The sequence below is a fragment of the Anomaloglossus baeobatrachus genome (assembly GCF_048569485.1).
Source record: "Anomaloglossus baeobatrachus isolate aAnoBae1 chromosome 5 unlocalized genomic scaffold, aAnoBae1.hap1 SUPER_5_unloc_19, whole genome shotgun sequence".
NCBI lineage: Eukaryota > Metazoa > Chordata > Amphibia > Anura > Aromobatidae > Anomaloglossus > Anomaloglossus baeobatrachus.
Window position 1 is genome coordinate 729,032 of NW_027441794.1, and position 25,363 is coordinate 754,394.

General features: G+C 50.4%; 1 protein-coding gene across 2 annotated transcripts in view; it reads right to left on the reverse strand.

The window, feature by feature from the left end:
- Positions 1 to 18,984, reverse strand: part of LOC142258941 (uncharacterized) — a 38,598-nt gene extending 19,614 nt beyond the window's left edge. For both annotated transcript variants that reach the window (XM_075331495.1, XM_075331494.1), the window contains exons 1-2: positions 18,450 to 18,984; positions 18,148 to 18,366 (exon numbers count right to left, since the gene is read on the reverse strand). In XM_075331495.1, the coding sequence (XP_075187610.1) occupies positions 18,148 to 18,366; positions 18,450 to 18,582 (352 nt within the window). In that variant the 5' untranslated portion in view covers positions 18,583 to 18,984. The remainder of the gene's footprint in view (positions 1 to 18,147; positions 18,367 to 18,449) is intronic.
- Positions 18,985 to 25,363: the final 6,379 nt, after the last annotated feature.

A 25,363-nucleotide genomic window follows, 5' to 3' on the forward strand; every position in this document is an offset into this window, starting at 1 on the left:
CAGATAATAAAGAAATGGGTCTGGAACCGCCAGCCCCCTCCCCCCCCCCCCTCATTTTAGACTTTTGAAGGGTTTGCAATTTTATCCACGCAATTCCCCTTTTCCAAATTAACTCTCTGAAAATACTGTTGATTTTGTGAAAAATCCGTTGAGGTAACCAAATTGGTGCATTATGTAACTGGTACAGAGCTTGTGGCATTAGAATCATTTTCACTAAATTAGCTCTGCTAACCACCGACAAAGGGAGTTTACACCACGCCTTGGTTTTCTGCTGAAATCTGCTCAAGAGAGGGGTAATATTCAATTTCTCAAAGTCTGCCACCTTCTCACTGATCAAGATTCCCAGGTACTTAAATGAAAGAGTAATCATCAACTGCCCTACCAAGTTCTCAGGGGTAGGGGGGACGGGTCCCAAAGTCATCAAAGATGATTTCCCCCAATTAATTGTCAGACCCGATAGTGCGCCAAAACGATCAATAACATCTATGGCTTCTCTTAGGGAGTTTAGCCAGTCATCTAAAAAAGGAGCATATCGTCCGCATAGAGTGCGACTTTCTCTGTTAAGTTACCATGATGGAAACCTTTCACGCCTCTTGATGTTCTCAGGACCGCGGCAAGTGGCTCAATGGCAATGGCAAACAACAGTGGGGACAATGGGCATCCCTGCCTAGTCCCTCTAGAGTCTAGGCAATGAAAACCCCTCTGACAACAGCCCGTTTACCTTTACCCATGAAATAAATCTTTCGCCAAAGCCCATTGTATCCAATATCACCCATAGAAAATTCCACTCGACACTATCAAATGCCTTAGCAGCATCCAGAGAGACCACCGCTTTAAACTGATCCCCTTCCGCTGGTAGCTGCAGATTTAGATAGAGCCGTCGGATATTAATGGCCGTATATTTATTTGGCATAAAGCCCATTTGGTCAGGATGTATAAAGGAGGATATTATCCGTGCTAACCGGTTAGCCAAGACTTTTGCCAGAATTTCAACATCCACGGGGAGAAGGGATATCAGGCGGTAGGATTCCGGCAGACTGGGGTCCTTATCCTGTTTAGGAATTACCACAATTATGGCTTCGTTCATGGAGGGTGGCAGCCTTCCAATCTCTAGTGCCTCATTGAACACTTCCAGCAGCTGGGGGAGTAGTACTGAGCCATAAGACTTAAAGACCTCAGCCGGCAGGCCATCCGCACCCGGGGACTTATTACTAGACATTGATGACAACGCAAGCTCCAGCTCTTCCAGACGAAATGGGGCATCTAATGCCCGTGCATCGTCCTGCAGGAGAGTCGGTAGATCTCCCTGCATCAAAAAATCTTGTATATCCTCCACAGCAGGGGACACTTTAGAACTATAGAGCTCCCAAAGAATTCCCGAAACACCATTGTGATGCCCTGGGCAAGCCAGGGGTCACAGGTAATGACATCACCGCACCCTACACCCCGGTTAGGTACACCTAAGCTAGACCAGAAATCCTTGTTGCCTTCCTCCAGGGGCTGATGTCCACACCAGGGGGTGGGACAGGCGGTTGGCTCCGCCCACCGAGGAGTTCACAGTCCTGGAGGCGGGAAAACCAGGCAGAACAGGAAGAGAAGGGTTTTGAAGTTGGAGTTGAGTGGTAGAGGAGCAAGTGAGAGGAGTGGGAGTGAAGCTAGGAAAGTAGTAAAAGAGCAGCCTGAAGTTGGTCCAGGTGTGTGCCCCGGACAGAGACAGCAAGGTTAGCAGACGGCGGTGACCGTCTGCAGGAGTGGCCTATCGGAGGTGCCGTAAGGACCGTGGACGGGTGGTGGCCCGGCGGTACCGGACCGGTACACAAGGAGAAGCCAGCACCATTGGCAGGGGCCTTTCGGATCCCGGCAAGGCTAGGAGTCGCCGTGAATTTGCCAAATCCGTCAGTGAAGGGGACCTCCGGGTCTCCAAACAACTAAGTCCCGATTGAAGGCAACCGTCCAACCGTATGAGAGAGACACCGCCACCGCCAAGGCACCAGTTTCTCAGGGCCAGCGCCTGCGGGCAAAGAGGGGCTCCTCCGGCCCATATCCAAGTCGGGGAGCGGGTTACCGGTGGGAACCCATCGCTACCAACATTACACAAGGTGCAGGGAAAGAGACAGTCACCGTTAACTACCGGGGAAAAGCAACAGCAGCCGTCCGTGGGAACCGTCTTTCCAGCCGTGTGTTTTACCGAGAACTGTGTCACCATCTCAGGCTGAGTGAGTACCACCGTGCCGTGAGGCACAGCGCTGCCCCCCCCCCCCCCCCGCGACCCTGCACCTCACCAGGCCCCGCACCTGGCCTTCCATCCCTCATCCTCCACCCCATCACTGGGCCCCGGGACAACCAACCCCTACCCACGGAGGGGAGAACTAACAACTCTGCTGCTCCCTGTCACCGCTCCTGAGATCCCCATACAGAGCAGCGGTGGTGCCCACACAATCACCACAACCGTGGGTGGCGTCACGGACAATAAATCCCCCAAACCAATCCCCTTTTCACTCACAGGCGAGGAGCGCCGCTCGAGTCCCCGGGATCCGGCCCATCGCTCGAGCCACCGAGCAGCAGAGGCCGCAGCAGCGGCAGCCGGACCCGAGCAGTGGGAGAGCGCAGCGTCCCCTCCTCTGCCCGCGACAACTTGGCGTCACGAACAGGATCTTACCGCTCTGCCGTTGGGTAGAGGTGCGCCTTGTTACCGCTGGAGGTGTCCGGCCAGAAAATTTGAGAAGCCGCCATCTTTGGCGCGAAAAGTTCCCGCTCGAGCGTCTCCTCGAGTAGTGGAGGCGCGAAGGCCAAAATCCCGCCCCGATAGAGGAGGAGCCGGAAAGAGGCTAAGGGGGACGGAAGCAAGATGTCTGCGCCCGACGGAGCTGCTGGAGGAGCGGCGATCGCAACCGCAGTGGCACCCGTGGATGGGAATGGGCCTGCCCAGGTCCCGGCCGCGCTGGCAGGGGGTGCCGCGGTCCCAGCTCTCGCTCAGGTGATGCCGTTCTCCTTGCCCTATGTGCCCGGAGCTACCTGGCTACCGCAGTACGACGGGAAACCTGATGCGTTACAGGTCTTCCGGAAAAAGCTTAACCCGCTCCTGGAATTGTACCCCCTGACTGATAAGCAACGTGCAGCGGTAGTGCTGGGCCAGCTAACCGGCGCGGCTGAGCAGGAGGCGGAGACCTGGGCCGAGGGGGACCGGTTCTCTGTAGCCACCATCTTTGAGAAACTACAGACTGCCCGAGACCTGTACCGAAGCTGAGCTGAGGATGCAGTTTTACCAATGTTGGCAATGGTCTGTGGACAGCATTCAGGACTACGCTTTACGTCTGCAAACCGCCCTCCGCACACTGAAGCGGGTGGACACCATCAATGAGGCGGACAGCAACAAAATGTTAGTAGAGCAATTTGTGCAGGGGATGAGGTCCTCTGAGGATCTCAAACAACTCCGGCTGTGGGCCCTAGAACACCCTGATGTGGACTTTGCTGTGTTAAAGGAACGGGCCATTAAAGCTCTGCAACCCCCAGCTTCGGAAGTCTTGGAACCAGCCCCGTGGCCAGTTGAGACGGCCCCCGTCATGGTGGCCCCTGCCCTACCAGCCTCTCCAGTACCTACAGCTACAAGCAGCACGATGGAAGAACTGGCTGCCCAGGTCCGCCGCATGGATGGAGACCTCGCCAAGATTCTCGCCGCACTCCAACCTCTGACCAGATCCCAGCCTCCAACCAAGATACAGCTCGCCGACAGCCCTGAGGATGTTCCCTGGATGCAGCGGAGAAGTGCTAACAACTCGCGGAACAGACCTCCAACCTGCTACAGGTGCAGCAAGCCTGGCCATTACTTCCGACAGTGCCCGTTAAACGAGCAACCCCTGGGGCCATGGGCCAATCCTCAGGAGTAGAACCCCGTGGCCCCCCAGACTGGCGGGACTGGTATATCGGGGCCCGGCCCATCATCCCCGTGGCTGTGGACGGCATACCGGTGATGGCTCTCTTGGACACTGGATCACAGGTAACCACCATACCATACACATTGTACCAACAGTATTGGGGGACAGACGAGCTGGCTCCCCCAGATACTAGTATAACACTGATTGCTGCTGATGGACTCCCACTGAACCAAGTGGGGTATAAACAAGTGACCATGACGGTGGGGCGAGCTGAACTGCAACACCAGGGTATGATTGTGATCATGAATGAACCCAGTGATCATAACCCGAAGATAGTGCTGGGAACCAATGAGATGGAGCACTGTATGAGTGATGTGTTGGCCCTACTGCAGCAGCTGGCCGCCACGGCGGCGGGGAGCCGACAAAGAGCTGTGCAGCGTGAGATCCGTGCCTTGATGTACCGCCAGCATGTAAACTCGACGGGAGGGGAGATTGGTGGAGTGAGAGTGTTGGATGTTGCCCCGTTGACTGTGCCCCCTAGGAGTGAGATGATGATTTGGTGTAGGGCAGCAGTAGGGCCTCAGGGGCGTGACTACCCTGCCATGATAGAGCCCATGCCCTCCGAACACTGGCCCACGGTAATGGTCGCCCGAGGGGTGGTAGATGTAAAGAAGGGGAGAGTGCCCGTGAGGGTGCTGAACTGTGGGGAGGAAGAAGTCAGGCTTCCCCGGTATGCTACACTTGCCAAGTTGCTCACCCTAGATCCCCACACCATCCATGAAGCAGCTCCTCCAGTTTCACTACCTACTGCCAGCACTCACCCGCCCCAAGGGGAGTCAGAGGAGTGGCACCAACAGCTACACGTGGGCACTGACGATACTCCTACACATCACAAAGAAGGGGTATACAGGGTGGTACGGGAGTACGAGCACGTTTTTAGCAAACATCCCCTAGACTTTGGGCAGATTAAAGGGGTCCAACACCATATCCCTACCGGTGAACATCCCCCTATCAAAGAGAGGTACAGGCCCATTCCCCCTGCACACTAGCAGTGCGCCAAGGACATGTTGAGGAATATGAGGGAGGCAGGGGTTATCAGGGACAGCTGCAGTCCCTGGGCCGCCCCGTTGGTGCTGGTTAAGAAGAAAGACGGCACCATGCGGATGTGCGTGGATTACCGGAAGATTAACCAGATAACACATAAGGATGCCTACCCTCTGCCCCGTATCGAGGAGTCCTTGTCCGCGCTGAGAACCGCCAACTACTTCTCCACCCTTGACCTCACCAGTGGGTACTGGCAGGTGGCCGTGGCGCCCGAAGACCGAGAGAAAACTGCCTTTACCACCCCTATGGGACTCTGTGAATTCAACAGTATGCCGTTCGGGCTGTGCAATGCCCCGGGTACCTTCCAACGGCTTATGGAGTGCTGTTTGGGGCACCTGAATTTTGAGACCGTCCTATTGTATCTGGATGATGTAATCCTGTATTCACAGACATATGAAGCCCATCTGGAACACCTAGCCGAGGTGTTCGCGTCCCTTGCCAAGTACGGGATGAAGTTGAAGCCCTCCAAGTGTCATCTGCTGAAACCCAGAGTGCAGTATCTGGGGCATGTGGTGGGAGCAGAAGGTGTCGCCCCCGACCCCGAGAAGGTCACTGCCATCCAAGACTGGCCGAGGCCAACCACAGTGAGGGAAGTAAGGCAGTTTCTGGGTCTGGTAGGGTACTACCGTCGCTTCATCAAGAGATACACGAAGATGGCTGCCCCCATGCAAGACCTGCTCGTGGGACAGACCAAAGGTGGTAGACCCCTCAGAGCCCCACTGGTGTGGGAAGAGAGGCATGAGGAATCCTTCCATCAGCTGAAAGCGGCCTTGACCGGGGAGGAGATCCTAGCGTATCCTGATTACAGCCACCCGTTCATCCTCTACACCGATGCCAGCAATGTGGGCTTTTGGGCAGTCTTGTCCCAGGTCCAGGATGGGAAGGAAAAAGTGATTGCCTATGCTAGCCGAAAGCTAGCCGAAAGCTCCGACCGAGGCACTTTGGCCACGGTTTCCCGGGATCATCTGAAAAGGTGCCCGCCAGCATTGAGGGCAACGGGTGAAGTACCGGTTCCTCCACCAGCAGAGAAGGCAAAAGAGGTAATCCACACCGTGATGGGTGACTTCTCAGCGGACTGTCCTACACAGAACGGCGCGGTGATTCTTCCAGTGATACTATTCCCACAACCCATGGATGAAGAAATGATGGAGGTGGTCAACCGTGAGCCAGAGCCAGTGCCAGTGCCCAGGGATGAACCTATGCCCAGCTCCCCTATGCCTCCGCCTGTCCCACACAATAACAGGGAAGAGGGACTGATTGTTCCCTCTCCCCCGCTGCCTGTCACCACAGACACTGGACCCCGGAGGTCCACTCACCCCAACCTAGGTAGACCCCCACTTAGGTACAGGGAAACTACTAATTAGAGGGGGGGTGAACATGTGTGTTAAAGGTTTTAAAGTTGAAAGTTATGAGAAAATGATAAGTGATCAACTGAGGAAGTCATCTGATTTGGAACCGGTCGCAGCCGGCAACTGGTCCCCGTTGGGACCCCCTTCACCTTGCATAGAAACTTCTATGAACAGGCCCGAGAACTTGCAGGGCAACCACAAACTTGTGGAATGTAAATAAAAATGTTTATGGCTTTACCGTTGCCGCCTCCAGAGAGGCAGATTAGAGGGAGGGCCCGGAGTGGAGCAGGCTGGGGCCCAGCCACCACCGGAACTGGTGGCTACCCTCTGGGGGTTCCAGGGGCTCCCCATGGATGTGGGTCCCCTGGAAAGGACAGATCCCGCTCGGGTAACTTGGTACTGGACTGGGGTCAAGGGGTGCTGCCTATTTCTTAGGGGCAGCATCAGGGCCAGGTTGCTTGGGTGGGAGAGAGCGGAAACCGTTAACCGTTTGAAACTGTTTGCAACGTTTAAGAAAAGTGCCTCCCGTTGTGGGATGATGTTAATATGACTGTATGTGTTACCGTTTTTTATCTTTTTCAGAAAAATAAAACCGGTGTTGGACGGGCAGCCCGCGGACGGTCTGCATTTTGCTAAGGGGGAATGTGACGCCCTGGGCAAGCCAGGGGTCACAGGTAATGACATCACCACACCCTACACCCCGGTTAGGTACACCTAAGCTAGACCAGAAATCCTTGTTGCCTTCCTCCAGGGGCTGATGTCCACACCAGAGGGTGGGCCAGGCGGTTGGCTCCGCCCACCGAGGAGTTCACAGTCCTGGAGGCGGGAAAACCAGGCAGAACAGGGAGAGAAGGGTTTTGAAGTTGGAGTTGAGTGGTAGAGGAGCAAGTGAGAGGAGTGGGAGTGACGCTAAGAAAGTAGTAAAAGAGCAGCCTGAAGTTGGTCCGGGTGTGTGCCCCGGACAGAGACAGCAAGGTTAGCAGACGGCGGTGACCGTCTGCAGGAGTGGCCTATCGGAGGTGCCGTAAGGACCCTGGACGGGTGGTGGCCCGGCAGTACCGGACCAGTACACAAGGAGAAGCCAGCACCATTGGCAGGGGCAATAAATCCCCAAAACCAATCCCCTTTTCACTCACGGGCGAGGAGCGCCGCTCGAGTCCCCGGGATCCAGCCCATCACTCGAGCCACCGAGCAGCAGAGGCCGCAGCAGCAGCGGCAGCCGGACCCGAGCAGTGGGAGAGCGCAGCGTCCCCTCCTCCGCCCGCGACACCATCATCCCCTCCCTATCAGATCGTGTCAGTGAGCCATCACTCTTTTTCAATTCAGCAATGAAGGACACTCCCTGCTGGGCCCGCGACACCACTGCCAACAAATGTCCCACCCTTTCTCCTTCTTCAAAATAGCTTTGTTTTTTAAAGAATAACTTATCCCCTGCTGTTGTCAACATATGTTGGGATAGCTGTGTCTGTGCATGTTCCAGCGTGGCCTTATTACCGTCTGACGGATGTGTAACATAAAGTAATTCAGCCTCCTGAACCTCTTTCCGCAGAGTGTTCCCAAATTCTCTGGACACGCTCTTAATCCCATTTACCTCTTTAATCAGGGTACCCCTAAGGAACGCTTTCATTGTGTCCCATACCATAGCCTTCGAGGCCGACCCCACATTATAAGTGAAAAATTCCTCAAGTAGGGTGGGAATCTTACTACTCTTAAGGCTGCTTTACACCAGGCAATCTATCGTGCGATAGATCGTCGGGGTCACGGTTTTTGTGACGCACATCCGGCATCGCTGGTGATGCCGGCCTGTGTGACACCTCCTAGCGACGAAGTATCGCTCACAAATCGTGAGTCGGGTACTGCTCGTTAGGTTCCATAATATCGTTTACTTTAGTTGACCATCGTTTCCGTGGTAGCACACGTCGCTCCGTGTGACACCACGGGAACGATGAGCAGCTCACCTGCCTCCCGCGGCCGCCGCCGTCTCTATGTGGAAGGAAGGAGGTGGGCGGGATGTTTACGTCCCGCTCATCTCCGCCCCTCCGCTTCTATTGGCCGGCGCCCGTGTGACGTCGCTGTGACGCCGAACGTCCCTCCCACTCCAGGAAGTGGACGTTCGCCGCCCACAGCGAGGTCGCACGAGAGGTAAGTATGTGTGACGGGGTTTACTAACTTTGTGCGACACGGGCAGCGATTTGCCCGTGACGCAAAAAGGACGGGGGCGGGTACGATCGATTGTGAAATCGCACAATCGGTCGTACCGTGTAAAGCAGGCTTTAGGGAATGAAGTTAACCAAAACGGATTAAACCTCCAAGGAATGGTACTCCCCCCTCCCTTATCCCTAACTGTATCACAACCCGAAGTGGAGTATGGTCTGAAATGCTACGAGGTAAATACTCCACTAAGCTCACCGCCCTTGCCATTTGCGCATTGCCCAGGCCCATATCAATTCTTGAGAGCGAGCCGAAAGAGGCAGACAAACATGAGTAAACCTTCACCCCCGGGTTCCGTACTCTCCATAAATCCATCAACTTCACTTCTAACAGCAGTTTCCCAAACGGCGTCAGTCCCCCACCCTCTCCTTACCCCATTTTGTCTAATTCCACATCAATTATGTTGTTAAAATCTCCGAGGATCAACAAGGGCAACAAGGGTGCTTGCGCCGCAAAGTGAAGAGCATCCTGAAGGACTTGTCCCGAATATGGAGGAGGAACGTAAACCACCACTATTATGTATACCATCCCTGCCAACTGTGCCAGGAGACAAATATACCTCCCATCCACATCTATTTTGACCGATTGATAGACAAAGGGTACATTACGATGCACCAACAGACTGACCCCCCTGGAGTAGTTTGAAGTGGCATTGAAACTATGACTAATCCACCCCGACTTCAACAGATGAGTCTTGTCTTTAGTCAGATGAGTCTCTTGCAAACATACTACTGAAGATGGGAAAGTCTTCACATAATCCAACACCGCCCTGCGCTTCACCCTATCATTCAACCCTCTCACATTCCAAGTCAACATCATCACCTGTTCAGCCATTATGTCACAGCAAACCAAATAAGTGCAGCTTGGACTGTCCCCCAGACACCCTCATGACGTCTGGACCACCGATATAGCCTTCCATTTTGTAGACAAACATAGTTCCCCTACTCCCTCTCCCACCCTCCCAACATCCTAACAACCATAACCAAAAACAAGTTGACAGTAGGGTCTATCAAAATACTCCTCTCCAGTAGGAGTCCAGACCGAGAAATAAACTACTGTCCAAAACCACTACTCCCACCCTTTGGGGAACGTGTGCAACTCAAAGGACCTTTTTTGTCCATGGCAAGCTCCTTTTAAAACTTTACATAAGGCTACTTTTTAAGTATAACATTGTAACCCCCTCCCCCCCTCCCGCATCAAACCTTATCATTGTTATAACAATATCTATATAGAAAATAGAGTGGGAGCGGAGAGAGAGAGAAAAGATAAGAGAAGAAGAGGAAGAAAAAAAGAGAGAGAGAAAGAAAAAAAAAAAAGGGGGGGGAGGGGATGGAGGAGGAAGGAAGAGGAAAGAATATAGGAGAGCAACCAATAAAGCCCGTGGACCACAGGAAGCCCCGGGAGACATACTTGCATTCAGCAATGTAAAACAACCGTGGCAAACTTCTCCCGACACTGTTCATAGAACTAAGCTTTTCATTCCCTTTTTACAACCCCCCCTCCGTCCCCCACATGAAGCCTCAATATTGCGACATCCCTGCATCTCAAATATAGAAATAGGAAGGAGAAGAGACGAGAGACTATAAATAATAAAAAAAAGAAAAAAAAAGAAAAAAAAGGAGGACCCCACTCACAGAGGGGAGACTAAGAAAGCCCATGGACCATAGGCAGCCCCGGGGGACAAACTTTGAATTTAGCATTACAATATAATCAATCCTTCATGTAGAATTATTACCCAAGTGTAGTTGTCCATCAGGCGAGGCAGTCCACGTCGCCACTTCCCACCAACCATTTCCTCTCCTCCCAGCCACGGTTCCGGAAGATGACCTTTTTCAGCAGCAATGTCAACTAAAACCGGGGCTGGTAGAGAGCTACAAGCAAAGGGAAAGGGCTCCATCTCCCAATGAGAGAGAAAAACAGACATACAACAAAAGGCAGCTTCATTCAGCCAGTGGGCTCCGCTGCCTCCTTGACTCCCGGATGGTTTTCTCATGTTGGTTCAGCCATTCCATTACGTCTTTTGAAGCCTCAAAGAAATGTGTAGAATTCATAGCCACCACTCGGAGTCGCGCTGGGTACAGCATTGAGTAGGGAATATCCAGTTGGCGCAATCTGCGCTTGATGTCCAAGAATTGTGCCCTCTTCTTTTGGACCTCTGCTGAGTAGTCAGGATAGAGCGGCACTTTCTGACCATTTATGGATAGATTTGGGTTGTTTTTAGCTGCTCTCAAGATAATGTCTCTATCTCTGTAATGCAGGATCTTCATAAGCACCGTGCGAGGGGGGCCCCCTGGTGGAAGGGGTCGGGTAGGAACCCTGTGAGCCTGTTCAATCGCAAATAACGGCGTAAGTGTGTCTTTTCCAAAAGTCTGTGTAATCCAGTCTTCAAAATACTCAGCAGGCTTTGTTCCCTCCACCTTCTCCGGCACCCCTACTATGCGTATATTATTTCTGCGCAGGCGGTTCTCCAGATCATCCTGTTTGGCTTTGATGGCATCGATATTTCTGCCATATCCCTGCACCATCTGCGTCATGGGCCACAGTACATCATCAATTTCGCTCACTCTCTCCTCCAGGGCTGTGGTTTTTTCAGCTTGCCGCTTCAAATCTTGTGTCACACTAGCCAAATCTCTCTTAATACAGCTCATTTGGTACGTGAGGTTATTGAGGGAGGTGTTGCAAATTCCATGACATCTGATAGAGTAGGTTCTCTTGGGGGAGCTGCAGCTTCCTGTGCAGAAGAATCTGATTGCAGGAGCGCCCGCCGCAATTTATCTATTGGGGGTGACGGGGGAGGCGAAGATGAGCTCCCCTTCCCATCCTCCATTGTGGCCTGTGGGTCTTGTAATTCCCGGGCATTTTCCTGCCGCTGCCTCTGCTGACCAGCATGGGATGACCCCGAAGCTGTCTCCCTATTACCAGAGTCAGATTCCGAGGAGCTATTCCTGGCATATTGGGCCAAGCGTCCTGCAGCAGCCTTCTGCTGTGACGCAGATGCAGCTCTGCCTCCCTTTCCCGCCACTCCAGCACCAGCAGCGCCATCTTGGGTGGCCTTCCCTACAGCCCTGGGTGGTCCCATCGCTTCCTCTCCCTTCTCCCTGTCTTGCTAAATTCTACTAAAAAGGGGGCTGAAAGACCGTACTTACGAAGCGCTCACTGATATCCTAATCAGGCACGAATACTAATATTCTTTATAGCAAGATACTATTTATTTTAATAGCATATGAATAGTCAATGCTACATATAGGCATAAGAACTATTTTTTAGTCATAGAATCTTATACAATAACAGAAATATGCATCAACATTACCGTTTGTTGCAGCAATCCTTCTCATTGGAGGGACTCGATTTAATGATAAGGAAACAACAACGCGGCCTCTTGCATCACAGGAACAGTGCGTACGTACACTTCAATGTCCTGGAAGGTTTCCCTAACATTAAGCGAGTCCGGTGTATTTTTATAGGAAAACTTTGTAGGTTGTGTTTAAATGGTCACCAGCATGTGACAGCTGAGTCATGTTCATATAACTTGACCATAAACTGCTGTGGGCACCAGCAGCTTCCTGCACATTTACTTGTACATCCTGCCAGTTGACAACTGACCGACCATAGTTGACCATAGTTTTAGTGAAATATTGCAATGAGCCGTAAATTTTATATGCAAGCTTCCTTATACCTGTCTTTAAGCCAACCACAAGTTTCCGGTAAGTGGAACTGTAAATGTTACTTCCTCATTATCTTAAGATCTGTTTGACATGTATTCTTTGGTCATAGTGAGATAGGTTAATCCAGAGGACATCTCTTTGATACTGAATTATTGATGGATCAAATAATATCTGGGATCACTATATCTTTTGATTATGATCCCTATCTAAATCACATTCAGTCTTCAGTCATATCACATTGGTATCACACTCCCCCACTGCTGGTGTGTAATCCCAGGGGCCCTCTCTGCAGCTTCTCACTCACCACCGCTGGCACTGATGTAACGTTGCCTCTGAACCTCAGGGAGAAAATGGAGGGCACTAGGATCCAGTTCACCTCAGTCTTCCCTCGGCGTCTTTCAGGCTGAAATCCCCAGACTGACAGTGCTCCTCTTTCTGCCCGCTACCAGGATCAATTGCTGCAGCTCTGGCTCCCTTAGCAGGTAGGCTCTTTTTCCACCTCCGCACCAAGCCCCCTCCTTACTTCCTTGCCACCACAGGTCACCGTTTGTAAAATGGCTGCAGCTGATTGAAAGAACAGCAAGGCACTGTAACTCCGTCCCTCCTCTCAGCTCTCCCGGTCGCCACACCGCACCCCCGACCTCTCCACTGCTTGTGTCTCTCTCCAGGGACCTTCAAGGGGTTAATTACAGTCTCCCCCGCTGGGATATATCCAGGATTCAGGATAACGGAGCTTGCCAGACACGCGTCCTCCTAGCTCCAGGCCATAGCCACGCCCCCTCCCATTGGACTCTTAGTCATCTCCCTTAGAGACTTCTGTAGGACCCGTACTCCGTACCCCGAGTGTTCCGGATACCGTGCATCTAGGCCCTCTGGTGGGGTGATCGGACAGTCCCTGTATAGGGGTTAGCTCCGGGTTGCCTCTCTGGGGGAGTCCGGTGCACGGTCCCGTGAATCCACCTCCAGGATGTTACAGTAGGACACATTTCAATGCTTCCCACTTATAAGTGGGGGCTGTGTCATCCACTGAGTGGTCCTCTATGAACCTTGTGATAGAGGTCTGAACATCGGTAACACAGAGCTCATCCAGCAGCAACGACTCATTCAGCCGCCACGACCCTCTGGGGCCGAGAGAGAAGGAATCTCAATCGTACAATAGGCCGGCGCGTGGTGTGACCACAGTATGTTATTAATCCCAGTATGTTGGATCAAGGGGAGGGCATTGTGCTGTAATAGTATGTAGCCTATACGAATATATGAGTCCTGTGTGTGGGAATAGAAACTATAGTCTCTGTCCGACGGGTGTTTTAGTCTCCATGTGTCTAACAATTGAATGCGCAATAAAGCTTTTTTGATACCTTTAATGGTAGTGTATGTAATGCTGCATTTCCCCCTAGAATTATCCAATGTGGGGTCAAGGGTAACATTGAGGTTGCCGCATAAAATTGCTGTACCTTGTATCAAGGGGATCGTGGCGTCGACCAAACGAGCAACAAAGCTGTCCTGCTTTTGATTTGGGGCGTATGTATTAATTATTATGAATGTTTGGTCCCCCACCTTCAGCGAGAGGATAATATACCTTCCAAGACTATCTGTCGTGCACTTTAAGATTTGATGTGGAAAGGATTTATGAATGGCTATCGCCACTCCTTTAGAACGGCAATCTGGGTTGTCTGAGGATACCCATGTCTGGTAATACTTATTTTTAATAATGGGGCATGTTCTTGTTTGAAATGGGTCTCCTGGAAACATACTATTCTCACCTTCCGTTTATGGAGGTGGTAAAGTATCTGTGTCCGTTTCTCCGGAACGTTGAGGCCCTTGGCATTAAAGAAGCGATGGTTAGGTCCGCCATCTATAAGAGGATGAGACATTAGAGATACATGAGAGAAGGAATCGAACACGATCAGCCCGGCCGCCAAAGGTAGAGAGAAGAAAATACTTGAGGTGGGTAGAGTGTAGCAGGGGAAAAAACAAAGAGAACAGCAGGCATAAAGACCTTGCACAATAGTCTAAGGCGGACTTTGCACATTACGACAAGCTGATGCTGCGATGTCGAGTGCGATAGTCCCTGCCCCCGTCGTACGTGCGATATCTTGTGATTGCTGACGTAGCGAACATTGTCGCTACGCCAGCTTCACATGTACTCACCTGTCCTGCGACGTAGCTCTGGCCGGCGAACCGCCTCCTTACTAAGGGGGCGGGCTGTGCGGCGTCACAGCGACGTCACACAGCAGGCGGCAATAGCAGCGGAGGGGCGGAGATGAGCAGGATGTAAACATCCCGCCCACCTCCTTTCCTTCCTTCTCATAGCAGCCGGGACGCAGGTAAGGTGATGTTCCTCGCTCTTGCGGCTTCATACACAGCGATGTGTGCTGCCGCAGGAACGAGGAACAACATCGTACCTGTCGCTGCACCAGCATTATCGAAATGTCGGAGACTACACCGATGATACGATCAAAAAGGTTTTACAGACTACGACATCGCAAGTGACGCCGGATGTGCGTCACTTTCGATTTGACCCCACCGACATCGCACATGCGATGTCATAGTGTGCAAAGTAGCCCTAAGTCCAAACAAATGTTCCTAGGGAATATATCCGCCTCATCTAGGCAGGACAGAGGATCCCAACCCATTTGTAGAAAAAAGATGTCAGACATAACCGAACTGAGCTCTAAATATACTTAAAACTTTAAAGATAGCCATAAACACCAGTAAAGGTATCAAATGCTTATGCAACATGGGCGATGAATAGACTTTAAGGCAACATGTAAAAGCCCTTCAACTTAAATAACTGTAGGTAGTATAGGTCATAAAGGCACGCACAGCCTCTGAGCTTATCTATGTTGTCTGCCGAGGACGGGCTGGTCTGCGACCCCTTTCGCCTCTCGGGAGTAGCCCCCTACTGGACTCTGCAGGTGGGATCGGCCCGGAGGTGCCGGTTCATCCCCTGGGGACCCAAGGCTGGAGCAAAGTGGTAGGCCATGCTGAAATGGAGATTGTAGGCAGATCCAGGCTTGAGATGAATGCCGGAAAGTCCTCTGGGGAACATAAAAGACCCACCACTGTGAGTCCTTCTGTACCGATAGGGAAAAGGGCAATCCCCACCGGAACGGTAGACCCTTCTCTTTTAAGACATCCAGAAGGGGTTTAAGAGTAGAACGTTAAGCTAGGGTGTGCCTTGAAAGATCCGGCATTATTTGAATGGCAGAGCCATTGTATGATAAGTTCTGTTTCCTCCGAGCAGCTTGCAAAATGGCCTCCTTGGCGGCAAAAAAATGCACCCTGCACACAACATCTCTTGGGCAAAAATCCTCTGTATCTGGGGGATGCAGGGCCCTGTGGGCTCTGTCAAGTTCAAGAGGGGCTCCTGGTGGCCTCTTTAGTAAGTTATTAAAAATTGAATGGAGGACTGCAGGAATATCAGGAGTGGCAATGGATTCAGGAAGGCCCCTAACACGTTCCTTCTGTTTCTGTTCTCCAAATCATCTACATGCTGTTGGAGGGCAAATAATTGCTTGGACTGGTTCTTTACTGTCTCTTGGATAGATTGAATAGAAATTTGAGAATTTGATTGCCGCTCATCAAGGGCATAGACCCTATGGGTAAGGAAAGTTCAGTCCGCAATTGGATGAATTCCTGTTTACACTCTGCTACCACTTGATTGGCCAGTGCTGCAATATCATTCTTGGTGGGAATCGCTTGTAACAATGACCGCAGATCTGCCAAGGATGCCGGATGGTCCTTGCCCATTGAGGCAGCAGTATGAGACATGTTGGGATATGCACAGAAAGAGTCCTGTAGAGCTGGACCATATATCAATTTCTGCGTACCTTGGGGGTTGTTTATGCCTTCCCATGCCTGTGGCATTGTCGTAAGTCGAAGTGTGGGGGACCCGAGCACCCTGGGCCCTCTGTTCACGGGCATCAGTGTACCCCTATCCAGATCCCCATCTGGGCCTGTCAGGCTCTCTGCCCAGGAGGAACCCATAAACCAGCTCTCTGAATGGGTGGGGGATGTCTCCCTCTGGGGGATTCCCCTGGACTCATTAGTAGCCACCAGGGGACTATGTGGCCCCTCTCCGTCCCCAAAGCCCACTGTGGAGCTTGAGACCTCTAATAGGGGAGTGGGGCTGAGATTGTTGCCACAGTCCCTAGCTTGGGCCCCCTTCACCAGGTCCTACCGCAGTCAGAGCGCCTGAGAGCTGCAAACAGGCCATCCATCGGAGTTAAATGCAGCCCTTTCCTCCCCCCCTCCACAGCACCTGTATGCAGGGTTGATGGCTTCTTCTCCCCTTTTGCTCGGCGCGTTGACAGCTTCCCCATAGCCCGGGGCTGCAGCGGTGAGTCAGCGCCTGTGCCCGAGCGCATGTGCACCCTGCTATCACCGGCCGCAACCGTCCGATTCCCACGGGCGCCGACCGCAGGTGGGTTGTGAGGGCTCTCCGGTCCCAGCAGAGTCACAGCGGAGCGTGCGGCAGGTGAGGCTATGGCTGTGGATGTCCCATCCTCCAACGCTGAACCGCCGGCCTGCTCTCCATGTACGCGGCCGCCATCTTGTAATGGCGCCGCTGGATTTACCACCTCGCTCTGCGCGGAGCTTCTGCTGCTTCCTGCCGCCACCATGGATCTGACTGTGGGTCCCTCTGCATCACGGGGGCTCCCCGCCGCTTCTCCCATCCTCCGGGTCTCCAGAACCGCTGCAGTTTCGGGCATCGGATCCAATACTAGTTCAGGATCTGCAGGTCTCAGCTCCCGCCCTGGCTGTGATACTGTCCCAGGCTCCCGAGAGCGGGTGACATAAGATCCAAAGTTGCTCTGGGATGAGGGTGGTCATCTTGGGGTGCGAGGCTTGACCTTTTTGGTTGAAAATTTGCCCATTTTAGATGTAAAAACCAGCTTTATGGGGGATTATAGAGAGGAGCTCAAAGAAACAGCGTCTTTACTTAGTCATGTTCGCCTACGCCTCCCCGCGGTCGGCATTTTCAAAAGCAGGAGAAGCCGCTAAAGCAGTGTGACAGCTGTGCAGTGCCGCGCCGGTGATCGGTGAGTATGAGAGAGGGGGTGAGAGGGAGAGACCGACTGACAGAGAGAGATGAGTATGAGAGAGGGGGTGAGAGAGAGAGACCTATCGACAGAGAGAGATAGAGAGCGAGAGAGACCAACCGACAGAGAGAGACCGACCCACAGAGAGAGAGACCGACAGAGAGAGAGAGTCCGACCGACAGAGAGACCAGGAGTGATTTTAAACTATTTAGATAGTTCTCCTGGACATGCTGAGCATGCTCATTAGAACCGATCCGGTACCGCCGGGCCACCGCCCGTCCACGGTCCATACGGTTCACTCCAATTAGCCTCTCCTGCAGACGGTCACCACCGTCTGCCAACCTTGCTGTTTGTGCCCGGGCCACACACCCGGACACCGTCAGTCTCTTTGCTCCTTTACCACTCTACTTCCTTCTCTTTCACTCTCCTCTCACTATCTCTCACTGCTACCTCAACTCCTCAGAACTCCACTGTCGCTTCAACTAACTTCCTTTTCCCACCTCCAGGACTGTGAACTCCTCGGCGGGTGGTGCCAACCACCTGGCTCCACCCCCTGGTGTGGACATCAGCCCCTGGAGGGAGGCAACAAGGATTTGTGTTTGGCTTCGGTGTGCTTGACCGGGGTGTAGGGTGTGATGGTGTAGTACCTGTGATGACCTGGCTTGTCCAGGGCGCCACATAAGCAGTCCTATAATCAGCATATAAATACTGGGGCTGCTAAGAGAATGGGTTAGTTTGCTCTCCCTTTCCCCTAATGCCAGTCTGTCTTCTATGAAATTGAATTTAGACTTCTGTAATTAAGAGACCTTTGGTTACATCATGTCAAAACCCAGAGCAGAAAGTCTAAAAATGTAAACACAAAATTAGTGCAGAAAGTACATGAGTAGATATCTCTTACTGGATAGAGGTGGAGGAAACACATCCTGAGGAACATCGGGATCTTCTTGGTTACAGTCCTGTGCGAGAAGAGGACGGGGACATCTCTCTGGTGTTGTCCTCTTACTGGATAGATCTGGAGGAAACACATCCTGAGGAACATCGTGGTCTTCTTGGTTACAGACCTGTGGGAGAAGAGGACGGGGACATCTCTCTGGTGTTGTCCTCTTACTGGATAGAACTGGAGGAGAAAAATACAGGGATTGAATTCATTCCTTACATACAGATAATTATAGGCTGTGTGTATTTAGTCCTGTCTATTACCTGGTGATGTGAGGGGCTGTGGAATCTCCATCATGACGTCCTTGTACAGATCTTTGTGTCCTTCTAAATACTCCCACTCCTCCATGGAGAAATAGACGGTGACGTCCTGACACCTCATAGGAACCTGACACATACAATGATACCGTCACCCCCGATCCCTTCATAGCGTTACTGTATAATGTCCCAGCATTCCCAGCAGTGTCACCTCTCCAGTCAGCAGCTCAATCATCTTGTAGGTGAGTTCTAGGATCTTCTGGTCATTGATGTCCTCATGTATCGGGGGGTGAGGTGGAGGCCCCGTGATTGGGCTCAGGGGTCTTCCCCATCCCTCAGACACAGGGGCCTGACAGCGCTCACTAGAGGTCTTCTTCACTACTGTGTAATCCTGGTTATGGAGAGACACAGTAATAAATCTCACACCAGACATTTCCAGAGTCCTCACCTCTCCAGTTCTGTCCATCTGTTATTCCCATAGATAAGAATGATGTAATGTGACGTCATCAGAATCTCTCACCTCTCCAGTAAGCCGGAAGAGGATCTCTAGGGTGAGGTGTAATATCCTCTCCGCCATCTTGTCCCTGTCCATATCCATCCTTCACGGGGCAATCAGGAGAATTCTCTTCTATAGAAGATCTCCACTGAGAGGATCCGATATTGTAAGGACCTGAATGGGAAGGAGATGAGCCGATATGTAAAATACTGCAGATAATAATGGAGGTAAGAAAAAAATGTTATCATGAAATGTGCTATTTAAGTAGTAAAACTGACCCATAAAGGTAGCACATTATTTTTATAGCAATATAAATACAATGAAAAGTGATCAATTATCCATATTGCACCTAGAATGTTATCAATGAAAATGTCGGCTCATCAAGCACAAAACAAGTCCTCACTCAACTCAATCGATGCAAAAATAATAATGTTACCGGTGTCGGAAAATGGAGACACAAACTGATTTTTTTTACAAAAGTGATTTTTATTCACCACTAGAGATGAGTGAACCTGAAGTTCAGTGTTTGGTACAAACTCAGACTTTTCCAAGAAGGTGCAGAGATCGGATGCTTTACGAATGTAAACCACTCTCGCGAGCATCGCTGTGCTCGGGTGCGCTCGGTGCTCAGCCCGGTGTGAGCCGCCTGCAGTGTTTGATCGGCTCGCACTGGGGGTAACAGCGTGATCGGATGTAGTGTGCACCCACTATTTATTCACCATTTCACCATACTTGAACTTTTACTTAAACTTTATCCATTTAAAAAAAAAAAATCCTTCATATGGCATGTGGGCGGAAAAATAAAAGCAATTATTACTCCCGGAATAAGAGCAGGAAAATACAAAAGAGTAAAAACAAAAAATGTCCCAGTTTTTGGTTAGGAACAGAGCAATGGAATTAGGTATTGTTGTTTCTAACAGAAGCAGAGGGGCCCAGCATTGATTCATATGGGGCCTGTCCGATTTCCTTTTGTTGTTTATTTTAAGAATAAAAAAAAAAATTCACATGGCTCCTGTTCAGCCCCCGTGGATTACTGACCTGGCCTCTACATCAGGGGTCTGAGAATCGTTTTGTTCATCTCAAGACTGTAGTGATACGGCACAGTGAGAGCGCTTGTACGGAAATCTGATCATGGAGACAAGTGTGACCGTAGCAGGGTCCCATGCACAATTTACCACCTATTTCTTGTATTAAGGCAGCAAAAGAGTGAAAATTAACCCGATTACAAAATGTGCCCACATTATATTTCACTCCTAAACTAGAAAAACTATGTAAATAACAAAGATCAGCTATTCTTTACTAGTTTTGGAGATCGTAGACTTTAATTGTTCATGCCATCTAGCACTTACTCTGCAGTGATGTTCTACAATGTGAGAGGAAAATGAGAGATGCGTCTTAAAATCCGAATATAGCTTACCGGGAGGTGGAGAATTGTCCGGAGGCTGTCTGTGTGGCTCTGTGTGCGGGCAGGCGGATGGGTTCGTGATGGTGCATGCGGGCGGCCGGTTGCCTGTCAATGCCGGCGACCAGCTGTCTATCTGTCCCGATGGCCGTTTGCCTTTCTGTGCGGGTGCGCTGGCAGGCGGCCTGCTGGCTGCCACTCTGTGCGGCTCTGTGTGCGGGCGCGGATTGGTGTCTGTCAGCGCATACGGGCAGCCGGGTGCCTGTCAATGCCGGCGGCTGGCTGTCCCTGTCCCGGTGGCCGGCTCCCTCTCTGTGCGGGCGGGCTAGCAGGCGGCCTGCTGGCTGTCACTCTGTGCGGGCGGGTGGCTGTACAGACTGCAGTAGCAGTGTGGTGGGTGTCCCAGTCTGTCCGCGGTCCCGGCTTCAAGTGATGGTGCCGGGAGTCAGCGCGTGCGCAGATGGAGCTCTTGGATGAAAGCTCCATCTGTGCACGCAGCGCTCCGGGAGTCAGCTCATGCACAGATGGAGCTCTTGGATGAGAGCTCCATGTGCGCACGCACCGCTCCAGGCGCCATCATTTGAAGCCGGGACCACAGACAGACACTGGACACTAGCCGCACCGGCCTGCTCCACCATTGATCCGCCGCCTCCGCTGCCACCACTGACCTGCCACTGCCACCACTGACCCTCTGCAATGCTGCCACCACTGACTTGCCGCCGCTGCCAGCACATCCTCTGCCTCCTGTGACCCCGCTCCACCACTGCTGTCACCCCCCTCCGGTAAGACAACACCGGAGTATAAGAAGGACACCATTTTTTTTTTACTTTTTTATCTCTAAATTTGGGGTGCGTCTTATAAAACGAAAAATTCGGTACTTCCTGTTCCAAGGTAACTCACTTTTTAGTACCTGCATGGAAATGACAGTCAAACATGTGCACTAGTAGTACAGCCTAATGATATCTACGGAAGTCTGGGAGACCGATGCCACCTGAGGAGGTATGGCGTGTGAATATCTGATACTTAATCCTGGCTCTAGAGTGTCCCCACATAATTTATGCAGGGTGGACTTCAAAGTGGGAAAAAAAACTGGCGAGTATTGGGACTGCTTGGAAGACACATAAGAAATGAGGGAGTATATCCATTTTGAATTTATTAGTACGCCCGAACCAAGAGATGATTTTTTTATGATATGCTAGAAGATCCTTTACAGTATGTGACAAAAGCGCCTGATAGTTCATGGAGTAGAGGGAGTCTACATTAGCAAGGATGGAGATACCTAACAAATTTGATTGCCCTGGACTGCAACTTAAAAGAGAAGTTAATTTTGGCCATAGATACCTCCATGGGGCTCAAAGTAACATTTAAGGCTTCTGATTTCCGTAATTGACCTTAAAGTTACTTAGATTCCCAAATTATTTTAACTCAAACAACATATATTATGACAGCATTCAGCTTTCAGTCATATGGATGGCACCGATGAGATTTTAATCACCGCTCAGTATACCGTGCTCTGGGCACTGACTGACAGCAGGTTCCAATGCTGAGTGGCTGTCAGTCACTGCAGGGGGAGGGGGGCAGGGTATATTCCGTATTTTTCGGATTATAAGATGCACTTTTCCTCCCAAAAATTTGGAAGGAAAATGAGGGGTGCGTCTTAAAATCCGAATACAGCTTACCGGGGTGCTGTTTGTGCGGCAACCGGGTGCATTCTGGTGGCCAGTTGCCTGTGGCTGCGTGCAGGCAGCCGGGTGCCCGACGGTGCCGGCTGCCTCTCTGTACATGCGTGCAGGCGGACGTGCGTGTGGACAGCCGGGTGGCCATTGGTGCCGGCTACCTCCCTGTACGTGCGTGCGGGCGAATGTGCGTGCGGACGGGCGGCCGGGTGCCTGTAGGTGCCGGCTGCCTCTCTGTACGTGCATGTGGGCAGCCGGGTGCCCGTCGGTGCCGGCTGGCTCTCTGTACGCGTGTGCGGGCGGGCGGGCAGCCGAGTGCCCGTCGGTGCCGGCTGCCTCTCTGTGCGTACGTGGGGGCGCCTGTGCGGCAGGTGTCCCAGTGTGTCCGCGCTCCCAGTTTCAAATGATGGCGCCGGGAGTCAACGCGTGCGCATATGGATCTCTTGGATGAGAGCTCCATCTGCGCACGCGCCGCCCCGGGAGTCAGCGCATGCGCAAATGAAGACTTGGATGAGCGCTCTATCTGCGCATGCGCCGCTCCAGGCACCATCATTTGAAGCGGGACCGCGGACACACTGAGACACTTACTTTACCGGCCTGCTCCACGTGTCACCCGCCGCCACGGACCCGCCGCGGCTCCCACCACAGACCCGCCGCGGCTCCCACCACGGATGCCGACGCGGCTCCCACCATGGATGCCGCCGCAACTGCCGCCACTGACCGCCGCTGTCACCACGGACCCGCTGCGGCTGACGCTTCTAACCCGCCGCGGCTACCAGCACAACCTCTGCCTCCTGTGACCCCGCTTCACCCCCACTGCTGCCCTCCTCCGGTAAGAGGACACTGGATTATAAGACGGACCACATTTTTTTTTTTACCTTTTTTTAGCTCTAAATTTGGGTTGCGTCTTATAATCCAGTGCGCCTTATAAAACGAAAAATACGGTATGTGGTAATAACAGACATTTCCCTTATTTTCCCACCAGTATCGCTCGACACCAGCAATAAAAACTCAATGCTGAAGTTGGTTTCTTATTGGTCCAGTTTCTTATTCGGGGCTGAAGTTGGTTTCTTATTGGTCCAGTTTCTTATTCGGGGCTGAAGTTGGTTTCTTATTGGTCCAGTTTCTTATTCGGGGCTGAGGTTGGTTCCTTATTTGGATTTTTTCTGTTTTTTCTCTTTTTAGGTTTAACAACAAACGTAAAAAAATCACAATAATAAAGTAGAATACAGCGAGGAGCCCGGATGTGAATACTCTTAAAAGCAGCTACAAAAATTATAAAACTGGCACAAAAATGGGCATAAAAGTGGGCACCGAAAAACATTTTTTAAAGGGTTAAATGACTTTGGGTCACTGATCTCACACCATCATTATTTAGTGATGTCTCACATCAAATTCAGGTCACTCCAGCCCGGCCCAAATGGGTTCTGGGCATCAGAACTGGCAGCAAAGTGAGCAAATAGCCAATTTTCACAGATTGAATAAGTAGCTGATGTTTTGTAAAGTTCACTTCCGGCTGATGTAAATGGGTTTGTGTCACTAATTAGTAATCACAAAGGGAAAGCCGCCATTGTTCTCTGATTTCAGTCTATGAGCAAATTATTATGGTTTTACCTATATCGATCAGTGGCCCAAGGCCATTTAGCCCTTTCCATAACGCCCTTCGGTGCCAGTTAGATGCCCATGTTTGTGCCAGTTTTATGATTTTTGTTGCTGCTCCTCAGTGTATTCACATCCGAGCTCCGCACTGCAGGGTTATATTGTTGTCATTTTTTTATTTTTGTTGTTAAACCTTCTATTGAATAGATTGGTATATGGGAATGCCTTGGATAATTGAGTTGGAGGCTATATTCCACTTGGGAATAATATATGCAGTGACATCAGCCATTTTTATTAAATGTATTTGGGTGTGTTTTGTTTTTTTCTCGTTCCTCCATTCAATAAATTGGTGTATAGGAATGCTTTTTGCTAGTCTAAGTAGAGGGAGGGTCGACAGTCTATGCTGGTGTCATGATTTTTGGGTAGGCTGCCTCACATTTAAGTTACAATGTTCACAATTAACTTAGTCAAGTAACAGGTGTATATGGTTTTATCTAATGGAATAGGTATATAAGGATGTTTTATGTATTGTTCACATGCCTATGATTAAGAACTTTGTTCGAAACGCTTCAGGTGTTTATGGTCTTTGTCCCCACATGAATTTTTTATTCTTGACATGCAAATAAATATTGAAGATTTTAATGAAGAGACGCCTGGTGCCAGAATTTTCCTTTTTTAAAAAAAAAAAACACAAAAAACTCCTGCCGAATACGAAACCGACTTCAGCATCGTTATAAAAGCAAACAAATAATAAAGACGACGACAGAAACAGAAAAATGAAGCCGAGAAAATACTGGAAAAAGACACAAAATTTACTGGAATGTCCGAACACGAAAAAAAGATTTTCACAGATCATTAACCTGAATGTACAAAACAATAGGATAAATGTAAAAAGTTCACATTTATTAAATAATTTATAATATAATATATCCAGATAATAGAGCTATAGTGGCAGAATTTATTGATAACAATAAATTAAATTAAGCTATCTATATTGAATATAGATAAATGCTGACATAGTATGATATATATATATATATACCATTCTATCTGGAATTTTCCAGAGGGTTACATCATGTGTAACATGCATTCAGCAGAATCACCCTACATGGATTTGGACAGCTGTATATAAACATGACACGGTGGGAGGGGCGCTCTCCCTCTTGCACATGTCGCCAGCTGTGCCAGAATCCATCCAGCCCACCCAAGATGAAGTAACACATGCTGTCAGGCCTACAGCATATCATCCTTGCCGTCCATTCAGGAACTAAGGAAAGATGGATGAAGATTTTTATTGATTTAGTATGGACTATTATTGAACTCTTTACGTAAGCTAACAAAGAATATTGTTTTTTTCTTTCTGTAACTGAATTTTTGGCAACCATTTTATTAGATTTATTAGATATAAAATACATCTATTTATTTTTACATTTTTTGAAGTTTGTCTTTCATGCGTTTATCACGTATTCGAAGAAAATTATATTTAAGGGATATATTTTTAACAATAAATAAAGTTCTTTAAAAGAACTGAAGTCCTCATTGGTTGATACCTTTTAATGGATAACTAAAAAGATGGTAATAATAGAAGCTTTCCAGACTACTCAGGTCTCTTCATCAGGCTCAGTATAACACAAGATCTGAAGAGTTGCATATTTATACACAACAGGACATAGATTAGTGCAGTAAATAAGAAATGTTATGTGAAGCAGAGCGATCAGTATGGGAAGGGGGCAAACTGTTGTGGCCA